General features: G+C 41.0%; 1 protein-coding gene across 2 annotated transcripts in view; it reads left to right on the top strand.

Annotated features, from left to right (window-relative positions):
- The first annotated feature begins 4487 nt into the window (after positions 1–4487).
- The window catches only part of baz1a (bromodomain adjacent to zinc finger domain, 1A), a 63421-nt gene continuing 56441 nt past the window's right edge, over positions 4488–11467 (top strand). For both annotated transcript variants that reach the window (XM_052025254.1, XM_052025245.1), the window contains exons 1-3: positions 4488–4613; positions 5059–5192; positions 10107–10385. In XM_052025254.1, the coding sequence (XP_051881214.1) occupies positions 5080–5192; positions 10107–10385 (392 nt within the window). In that variant the 5' untranslated portion in view covers positions 4488–4613; positions 5059–5079. The remainder of the gene's footprint in view (positions 4614–5058; positions 5193–10106; positions 10386–11467) is intronic.

Here is an 11467-nt window from a genome sequence, read left to right as displayed (position 1 = left end):
AAATTTATGGTGATATGTAATCATGAGGAAATCAGCTTTCTCTGTTATAATGGAGAAAATCTGACAGAAACTTGTGGAAAGCACACATACACAGTTAAATGCTAAAATCAGAAGTTGTCATCAGTGAGCTCTTGATGATGCATGACATGCACTGTTGCAGCCTCCAATTCCATGAATGAATTTGCTGTTTCTGCAGCCAGTGTAATCTGGTGTAGGTTCAGCAAACAAATTCCCCATCTACAAAGTATTTTCAGAAAATTACTCACAAGCACCTGTCAGGCAGCTTTGGATTTCTATAGCATAGTCTGCATATCCATTTCATATTCCAAATGGAAATGAAGTATATGGCATTTATCCTGGAGTGACAAAGGGAATTGGTAAAGCATTGGCAATCATAAAAAAAATCACTGGATAAGGTGGAAATGGTATGCCTGTAAACCAAATACAATTTAAAAATAGTTCTTGTATTTAAAAATGTGACAAAACAGTCACAAATCTATGGAAAATAATAACATTGGTTATCAATAATAAACCTGACAAATATCTGCTTAACAATAATTTAGTTATTTAATGGATCCAAGAGGGAAAGGTCTTTAATGATCAACCTCCTTGCCTTTTTTAAAGAAGTGACACCCGAAGAAGAGTGTGTAAGTCCTGCAATAGCTTGAGTCCAATTTGAATACAAAAGGCAATCAATATATTCATATAGTGATGGTCTGGTATACATTAACAGTTGTGTCATAGTAAGAAATCCAATATGGAAATTCACAACTAGGTGATGAATGTTTAAAAGACTGCAGAAGTTAAGAGATCCCATATACTAAAAAATAATTTCAACAACAGTTAAGTAGAATTGTACGGATTTGTAAGGCTTGCTATATATGTTCCACATTGAAGTCATATAATTCAATACTGGATAAAGCTACCTTAAATTCAACTTGGAAACCTTTCTGAAATAAAAATGGATTCTTAATGTATTAGTGTTTAAAAAGTAACTTGCAGAGAGTTTGATTTTTAAACAGAGGAACTGTTCCATCAAGATAAAATAGTATAGGGAAAACCATTAGTTCATGTACTTTAAAGATTTAACAATAGGAAAGTAGCAATTTGCAATGATATTTTATTGGATTCATCTAATGGCCAACAAGACATCAGTTGCCTGTTCTCAAAGTGCAATTTCAAACTCACCTTATCAGTAGACTAAAAGGTGACCATTTTGTTATTTAAATACCTGTGTGATTTCAGTCCTTCAAACTTTTAATGGAATGGGCATGTCAAAGAGGACAGAAAATTGGCCAGCAAGTTAATCCAGGCTGCTCTCATGATCTCTTGGTGATTGATTCCCATGTGAAGTATGCTACACTTTTTCCAATGAAACTTTGATATGCTCTGCTGCCAATAATCTCCTAAAGTGTGATGCAGCTCAGACTAGACTGCTTGTTTCAGGAATCTGATATCAGACATTCTAACAATGTGGCCTGCCCATCAGAGCTGACTAAGTATAATTAGAGCCTCAGTGCTGGGAATGTTGGCCAGGGAGAGTACACTAATGCTGGTTTATTTATCCTTCTAATGATGCGGAGGATTTTGTGGAGAGAGTGGTAATGGTGCTTCACCTGTGGTTTGAGGTGCCTGCTAGAGATCTCAGAAATGTACAGGTGGATGGGGAATCACCACTGTCCAAATGGCTATGAGCTTTGTGCTGTTCAAACACTTGTTCTTCAGCCAGCCAAAGGCATACTGAAGTCAAATTCATCATTGATGTCTGTCTTTGTTAAGGGGTGTCCCCTGAAATATGGAAAATGGTTTATATTTTCTAGGTTTTTATTGTTGACCTTTATTGTCAGGGAGTGATATTGTACAGCAAAGGCAGGTTGGTATACAATTTTTGTGGGGCAAATATTAAGTACAAGAGCTTTTCTGTATGCTTCAGGGAACAAGTTGATAATAACTTGAAGCTCAGACTCCAAACATGCACACAAGCAAGCATGACCTGCAACATTGTGGTAAGAAAAGTTGAGAAACATATTGGGGTGATGATGCAATCTTTGTTGATACCAACACACTAATACTGAGTCTGCTGTGGATTGATTGGTCAAGATTGCAGCATGCATACCATAATGCAACAGATGTGAGGCACAGTAGCCTAGTGGTTAGTGTAACGCTATTACAGTGCCAGCAACCCGGGTTCAATTCCAGCCGCTGTCTGTAAGGAGTTTGTACGGTCTCCCCATGTCTGCGTGGGTTTCCTCCGGGTGCTCCAGCTTCCTCCCACATTCCAAAGACGTACAGGTTAGGAAGTTGTGGGCATGCTATGTTGGCGCCAGAAGCATAGCGACACTTGCGGGCTGCCCCCAGAACACTCTACACAAAAGATGCATTTCACTGTGTTTCGATGTACATGTGACTAATAAAGGTATCTTATCTTATCTTAAGATGAATTTCTGTAGATGGCCAAATTTTAGAAGGATGCTCCACAGCTCCTCTTGATTCAAAACCTTTTGCAAGATCAAAAAAAATCATGTTTAGTGGTTGGTGTTGCTTCCTGTATTTCTCATGAAGTAGGGATGTGGTGAGGATCACGACTTCTGTGTCTCTACTTCGATGGAATCTACATTGTGCTTCAGGGAGCTATGCTTCAGCCACCAGCTGAGGAAGATTTTAGTGATGACTTTGCCTGTAGCAAACTGCACTGAATCCCTCGGTGGTTAATTGAATCAGATGTGTCTTTCTTGAAGAAGTTCATGCTTATCGCATCTCTGAGAACCCCTGATACACCCTCGTCTTCCCAGACTTAGGAAGTGAGGTTGCGAATTTGTAACTGAAGTTCCTTTCTGCCAAGTAGCAGTGAAGAGGCCTTGTTGTTTTTCAGTTGACATTTGTTTTTTTTTTCCAACCATCTGTCTCGGGTGGTGGCAAGGCTGGATAGATAGTTTCCAGTTAAATGTCTTCCTTTCAGTGCATAGCATTCACCATTGCAGCCTACTCACTTCCATTTCACAATTAATAATTTCTTATACTTCCCAAAAGCCACACTCTACTGATCTGCCTTCCACAAAATTACATAGAAACCACAACATCAGAAGAGGTCATTTAACCCAATCAGTCCATAATGATAGCTATTTTCTTTGTATATTCTTGAACCATCTAACAAATTCTGAAAAAAAGACTAAGGTTCTCAATACCAGTCACTAATTCTAGTAATATATTCCACATTTACAACTCTTCGTAAGAAAATGTTATTCTACTTTCTGACATTTTAACTCTCGCTAGTTAAATAACTATCAAACATCCATTTACACTAATCCCACTAACACCCGATGGGGTGATGGAGGGAGGTACTCTCACAATATCTACGTATCTAAACGAGCACTTGAATTGCCAAGATATAAAGGCTACCGAGCAAGTTGTTGGTAAATGTGATTAGTATAGATGAATACTTGGTATTCGACAATGGACACGGAGGGCTGAAGAGGCTGTATGATTCCATGACCTCCCAGATGCTACCACTCACCTACATAGCCAGGGCAATTTACAGTGGCCAATTAACCCGCCGACCCGCACGTCTTTGGGATGTGGGAGGAAACCGGGTAGCCTGGCAAATCCATGTTAGTTACAGAGAAAATGTGCAAACTCTACATAGCACCAGAGGATAGTACTGAACCCGGGTCTCTGGGCTGTCAGCCAGCAGCTCGACTAGTACTGTGGAAACGTAAGAAATAGCACATCACAAACAAGAATGAGATAATGATCAGATTACCTATTTTAATTATATTGGTTTAGTGAACTCTTCTCATCTTTGAATAATACAATGGGATACTTGACATTCACCTCAAATTAACGTTTCTTCTGAAGACGGCACCTGTCAGAGGTAAACGTGGCGAGGTATTGGAATGGTCATCTGACTCGGCGTCCGTACAACAGCTTTAACTTCTCCGAACACAGACTGACTTCCACTGCGTAGATTAGACACTAAACGCTAATTTAGAGTGATAAGCAGCACAACTTATTGATCTCTGCTTGTGTTCCAAATCCTTTCCACTGCACAGCCGCGGTCAGGAAATCACCTTTGCGAACACGTCAACTCATTCTCCCCATGCCGGCAGCAGGTTGGACGGAAAAAGTTCGAGTAAGGCTCGCAACTGCAATCGGATCTGTCACCGTTGTGAAGAAGGCACCAAGCGGCAGCAATTCAAATTGCACACAATGCGGGAGACCACGTTGGGAATAGCAAAGTGAGCAGCAACACTCGGCCAAGCGCACAGGCTGCGCGGCCGCACGCACCCCAACCAGCGCAGGTCCCGGTCACACGCGACGTCACAGCACGAGACAGAGAACTACCCGGCGACGCGCGCCGCCCGGCTTCTTCCTGTGTTCGGTTAAACGATTTGGCGTGGACCAATGAGAGGAGAGGTGTTGGCGTGCGGGTTCTGCCCCTCCCCTTGTGACGTACGTGCGCGGGTGGCGTCACGGGAGGGGGGGCGTTGGGTAGGGAAGCGATCGAGTAAGTGAGTGAGTGAGGCGGCGGCGGCGGCGGCAGAGGTTGGGGGCTCGGCGGGCGAGGAAGAAAGGAAGAGGAAGAAAGGAAAAGGAAGCGTTTAGCGACTGAGCCGGTACGGCGGGCACTGGGCAGCCGGCCGGAGGTGATCGACGGGAAGGTCCCTCCCGCCAGCACTTGAAACTCGGACGGCGAGGAACGGTCCGGCACTCGCCAGGTGTTGGGACTCACTTGGCGCGACTTGTTCCGCGTTCGGGACGGCCGTGTGGGGACCGCGGCGCAGCGGCTGCCGAGCACATTGTCGGCCTCGCTGGACCCCGTGTGTGTGTGGCGGCGCAGCCGGCGACGGTTACCGCGCCTTCCCAGTGGCGGATCACACGGCGGCGGCGATTAAGTTTGATGGTGAAGTTTTCCTGGCCGGGTGAGGAGCGGGTGCCGGCCGGGTGCGGGCTCCCCCCGCTCCCGGGCTGCGGCTCCGGGCGCCGGTTTTATTTTGTGTCTGCGTGTATTCTCTCTCCCTCTCTGCTTTTTCAAAAAAAATTCTCCCTCCTTTCTGACAGCACTGCCTGTCCGACGAGGGGATGCCGCTCCTCCACCGTAAGCCGTTCGTCAGACGAAAGCCGCCGGCCGACCTGAAGCCGGATGAAGAAGTTTTCTACTGCAGGGTGACCGGCGAAATCTTCAGGAACTACGAGTGAGTTGCGATTTCACCCGGTCGCTGAACTTCCATCCACCGAGATGCTGGGAGTGATAACCGCGGGGAGGACGGTGGGGGATACTGGCACAGCCCTTTATAGCCCCTTACCCGGGCGCACTTATCATTTTTGTTTAAATCAACAAATTATGATTCGAAACCAACGTTAACGGCACGGGGTTTAGTGAGCACCCCACCATCCCCCCTCCCCCCCACCCCCGCCGCCGTATCCCCAGTCTCCTGAAAACCCGTGGCGGCTTGTCAAGTGGTAGTAAACTCGTGTCGATTGCGAGTAGGCCTTGTGCTGTAGGATCATGTAAATTTGTTCATATTACCGTGATGGCTGATTTTTTTTCTCTCTCGACACACATACATTCAGTCCGAGTTCTGAACGGATTTGCGCCAAGCCAAACGTGGCTTGCTCCTCTGTTATCAGGTTTGGATGTGCAAGGCTAGGGCTTTATTTTGGATAATCTGCTAACGCGGAGGGACAACTTGAGTTTCTGGGCGACATGTGGAGAGCGTGGGTTGTTTTGGTGGTTATCCGAATTGTCTCTTTTGTATAAGGACTCCGTAATGGGCCTAGTTTAGAGAACCGGAGACCTCTTATCTGTAAGCATCGGTACTGGAAGTTATTTTCCTAGTGTCATTTTTAAGACGTCGAAGGTCTAGTCCGTGTATCATCTCCCTCTTTAAGAAAAAATAACAATCATGGTTGTTTGCCTTTAACAAAAAAAAATGGATTCAATCTGCTAAGATATCCAAAAGAGGCTAGTTGAAATGGTCACAAAGTGGTACCTTAAAGGATGACTTTATCTCCGGTAAACTGTGGAGGTGACTAGATTTCTTTTAATCCTGGAGTTGCTTAATTGGAATCTTGCCTTTTTTCTATTTTATGCAAATTGTTTTTATATTTGGCAGGCAGCACCACTGTCAATTCTGTGTTCATCTTATTGAAGGCTTAATTATTATGGCAACACTGATAAAACTTTAAGCTTGTTACTGCCCAGTTTGTGTAGAAATTTATTTTTACTTGAACGATTTAGGGGTTTCTTCTTAGAAACTAGATTTTAGTTTGACGGTTGAAATTTGAAAGGGGAATGAAATATTCACTTATCGGGGAATGAATATGGCATTGAGTATGCTAAGATTATTAGCTCTTGTCAATTTCAAATGTATGTAATGTGGATTATTTGTTTGATACCAGTTTCTTGCCTTCCTGAAAGCAGATTGTTACCCCAGTTAATGCAGGGGAACCACATACTAAATGATAAAGAAATGCCTTGTTATGAATATTGTTCTATTTCCACCCAATGTGTTACCCAACAGTGCAGTTGCACAATCTGTGCTGAGTATCCAATGAGTAGTAAATCTTGTCCATTAACATGTAAGAAAAAGGAATAGCTTGTTTGGCTCCTTGTGTCTACTTCTCCATTCACTAAGGTCATAGTTGATCTTGCATCTCAGCACCATTTTCCTGCCTACCCCTGTATCCTTTGATTCACTTGTATCTTAAAAACCTATTGATCTCTGAACATATTGTGTACTGAATCATGGGCCTCCTAAATAGATAATTCCAAATATTCGTTCCCTTTCTCATCTCCTGTTCTGAATGGCTATCCCTTATTTTGGGTGTTACCTGTGGTTCTGAGCCTCCCCTACCAAGAGAAACATCAACACCCCATCAACCTTCTCGGGTCCCTAAAGAACCACCTCTTGTTCTTCTAAACTCAGAATATAGGTGCGGTCAGCTTAATTTCTCCTTGCACAACAAACTTGCCATCCCCAGAATCAATATGGTGAACCTTGGTTGTACTCATTTCTGTCACAAGTAAACTCCTCAAGATGGGGAAACCAGACCTGCAGAGTTTCAGATGCAATCATATGCGAGCCATATAGAAAGGGAAATAAGACATCTGTTCTTGTACTGAAAATCTTTTACAATATAACCAAACATACCATTTGTCTTGCTAACTGCTTGCTCTACCTGCATGTTAACTTTCAGTGATTCCTGTAGAGATTCCAGGTCTATCTAAGGGTAACACCTTTTACTCTCTCTCTATCATAAAATCCTCTTTTTTTTCTATTAAAATATATGACATCTAATTTTTTCCACATTATATTCTGTCTGTCATATCCTTGCCCCTGAGCTAACTATATCCCCTTAACACATCTCACCATCATGCTCATAGTCCATACAATGAAGGGTCTTGGCCTGAAACTGTTTATAACCCCCCCCCCCCATAGATGCTGCACTTTTTGTATATACTTTCAGCTTGTTTTTTTAATTCAAGCATGGAAAAGATTAACAGGCATTCTGAATAGTGGTCCAGCATAGATCCCTGTGGTACCCCACTGATCACAGCCTCCCTGGAAATGATGCAGTTATTCCTACCAGGATGACTGTGGGTAAGCTGTAAATAAAATTGGGAAGGCAGGGCTGGCAAGACAGACATATGTGAACAGTAAATAATTTGTCATTAAGGCAGATGAGACTGTGGGTTGAGAGAAGATGGGATTTCTGTCCATTAACCAAGCCTCAGTCCATGCCAGTATATTACCCCCAAAACTGTGTGCTCTAATTTTGTTTAATAACCTTATGAGCAGCACTTTATTCCACTTTTTTCTGACCATCCAAATGCCATATCAACTGGTTCACTCTTAACAATTCTGCTAATTACAATCTCAAGACATAAAGTCCAACAAATTTCCTTATCTTAAACCTGTGACTCTATCCATTCAGATTTATTATTTTCTGAGTGGTGTATTACAGGTTTTTATAAAAGATTACAACAATTTCTCTCTCTCTCTGATGTCTTGTTAACTAGTTTTCCCTTTCCTTCCTTAAATCAAGGGGATGTATTTGCTTTCTTATTATCTGTGGGAACCATACTTTAATCTGTGGGATTTTGGTAGATGACAACCAGTGAATACACTTTAAACACTAGGATACAGGTCATCAAGTCCTGGAGACTTTTTGCCTTTTGGTCACGTGCGTTTCTCCAATACAGGTTTGTTTTTGGTGGGGTGGGGGGTGGGGTGGTTGCCTTGATTCTCTATTGCATTCTGTATGTTTTTTCTCTAATTCTCAGGGGATAGGTTTTTTGTGCAGTAATATAAGCCTTGTCCTTTGATTTAGTATCCTTTAACCTCTCATGTTGGCCTCAACATGTTGCCTGACAGTCCATTAGGAAGTATCTGTGCTGGTGATTTTTCTATCTAATGAGTAGTGAGTCATGTCCATGTTATTGTTGACAAGTGCTGAATGGAGGCCAAGTTCACTTTCACAAGAATGGACTCATTACCTTAGATTGCTCTTATGTCTGGAAGTAAATAATTTTCAACCCCCTTGATATCATGGGAAGTAAATAAAACGTAGCAGAAATTTCAAGTATTTGTACCAACTGTTCTTCGGTGGACCTCCATTTACATCTTAAAACTGTCTTGACTCTTTTTAATGCCTCTTGCTAAGACTCATAATCTTATTGTACAGTGCAAAAATTGTCTTAAACTGGATTTGTATCATTGGCATTCCTGTGGGTGCCATACTAAAATTGATTCTGCAGTTAAGTGCAATAAATATTTCTGCTTTGTTTAGAATTGCAATTTCAACAGCTGTCTGATTTGTTACTTTTTATAGAAATAATGCACAATGCTGGTAATCAAAATTTAGCAATGCCTTGCTTGATGGCACTGCATAAAAGCATCTTCATAAAAGCTAGTGTTTTAGTTTAATTTTGAAATGTTTAGCTTTATATTTTTGCTGGGGACAAACTATATTTTGGCAATTCAGGCTGAACTTTCAATATATCCATGCAATTGTAATGAACTGCTTGCATTTAATTTTTCATTTAATCATGGCATCACTTGTACATTTGTCTAGTTCCTTCTAAATGGCATCCAGATCATATACATTTTGTGCTAACGGATTGTTGAAGTTCATTCCATTACTTTTTTTTTAATATGAAATGAAACCAAGATACCATTAATACTGGAAATCTGAAATTCAAAAAAAAAGAAACCTGCTAAGTACTCAGCAGGTCATGCATCTGTGGAGAAACTAATAGTTTCAATTTCAGATTGATGCATTTTCATTAGAACTGGAAGTTACAGATTTGTGGAAGGGAGGTTTGTGAAACAGTGGAAGATAGAGTTTAAATGACCGAGTGGAATGAAATTAAGTAGTAATAGGATAAATGAGGAAATAAAAGGTCGATTTGAAGGATGTAGATATAGATTGATCATCTGCCATTCTCAGGATTGAAAGGCATTCTAAATAGGCTGAATACTTGAAATTGTACTTGTACTGAGGCTTTTATGTTTGCTATTCCACAAGTTTGTGTTGAGCTTTCTAGAACTGTATCAGAAGCCAAGGGCAGAGATAGGACTGTAGATCTGATGGATAATCATTAAAACAAGCTTGGGGTCATATTTGTGGTCTGAATGGAGGTGTTCCACCAAGCAATAAACCAATGTGCCTTTAGTGTTCTCCTGGTAATTAGGAGCAGTGAGCATTGTATATTAAATCAGAAGAGCTCCTTTTGCTGCTTCCGTTAGAAATATTGGGTGTTGGATATTTAAAAGGGCAACATTGCATCTCCTGTATTTACGTGATAAGGCACTTTGGGAAATGCTGTAGATATTGGTAGTGAAGGAAGAGCAAACCAGAGCATTAGAGGGAATGATTTTTTTTAGGATGCTGAAAGGGTGTAGTGGCATCAGAGGTGTTGGAAATTGTAAGAGTTGATCTGATGAATGTGAACATTTGGGGGTAGAAATGTGAACAAAAGGACTCCCTTGGTTCTAGGGGCTTGAGGGTGGAGGTGGGGAGAAAGGACAAGAGCAAAAGCATGACTAAATTCATCACTTTATTTTATAGCTACTTAACATTTAAATTTTTCTTTTCTTTTGCAGTGACTTTTTTGAAAGAACCATACTTTGCAACAGTCTAGTCTGGAGCTGTGCTATTACAGGAAAGCCAGGGCTGACTTACCAGGAAGCAGTTGAGTCAGAAGCCAAGGCCAGACAGAATCTTCAAAATTTCCCTGAGCCACTGGTGGTGCCCATCCTTTACTTAACAACACTCACTTATTGCTCACGACTCCATGAACTCTGTGATGATCTCTACATGTATACTCAGGATCGATACTTTGCTGGAGAGATAGTGGAAGTAACTGGTCTCAATGGTCTCAGGTACTGATGCAAGATAAAATATAAGCATATTGGAAAGGATAATATCTTGTTTTCCTCCACCCCCTTTGAATTTTTTTGCTTTAACATCCTCAAAATTGCACACTTTTTCTTATTCAAGTACTTGTCACAAATGTACTTGTGATGGATTTGTATTCCAAAGTGCTGTGCCACAAGTTAATTTACTTTTCTTATTTTTATTCCCAATTCTCAATGTGTTACTTCCTGTGCTATGATACCATAGATGGTACATGCCTTTAAGTACCTTGATCAATTCATCAATGTTTACATATGAATTTGACAATGTTGGCTTCTCATTAAGCTGAACATCACACCAGTGCATGAGATGTGTATTCTTTGCTTGATGGCTGTTTTCAGTCCCACTCAAATAATTCCACAAGCTATTTTGATACCACACTTCCATACTGAATGAGTGCTGTTTTTGTTTTAGGCTTTAACTTAGCATTTGAAAAGTGGTACTTTGATACTGTCTGCCTATGTCAGTCAAATAACAATGGGTCATGTCTTGGCTAACATTTAACCTACCGCAAATAACACCAAAGCAAATTAATGGGCTACATGTCTCATTGCAAGTACCAAAGTCACTCTCATGAGTTAGTTTCTGCATTGCAGTGCCAATATTTAAGTAACATATTGGCTGTAAATACCATAGGACATCCTGTACATGTGAAAGATGTTTTCTTTCTAAATGCAACTCTGCATTTTTTATATACACTTCATCCCAGAAATAAAAACATGCTTTTGAAGTTATTGTTGGTTGCTTTCACATTTTCTCAGATATTTGGCCATTTTCCCTCAATCTTTTAAAAGGGAGGAAGCAATGGAACATTAATGTTCAGTTTACCATAGAAATACATTGATTAAAATGGAAGGAAACTGTGTAAAATCAGATGCCATAAATGCAGATGTTAAAGTTAATGGCTATATTCTCAGTAGTAAATGAAAACAATTATTTTTAGATTAAGTAGCTGGAACTATTTTTAATAACCCCATTCTAATGGAAGTAAAGGGTTTGGGGGTGGTGAATGTGTTCTACCACATACATAATTTCACATTTTCACTAC

This window comes from Pristis pectinata, chromosome 1 (genome assembly GCF_009764475.1).
Source record: "Pristis pectinata isolate sPriPec2 chromosome 1, sPriPec2.1.pri, whole genome shotgun sequence".
Taxonomy (NCBI): domain Eukaryota; kingdom Metazoa; phylum Chordata; class Chondrichthyes; order Rhinopristiformes; family Pristidae; genus Pristis; species Pristis pectinata.
This window is presented reverse-complemented; position numbering and strand designations above follow the sequence as displayed.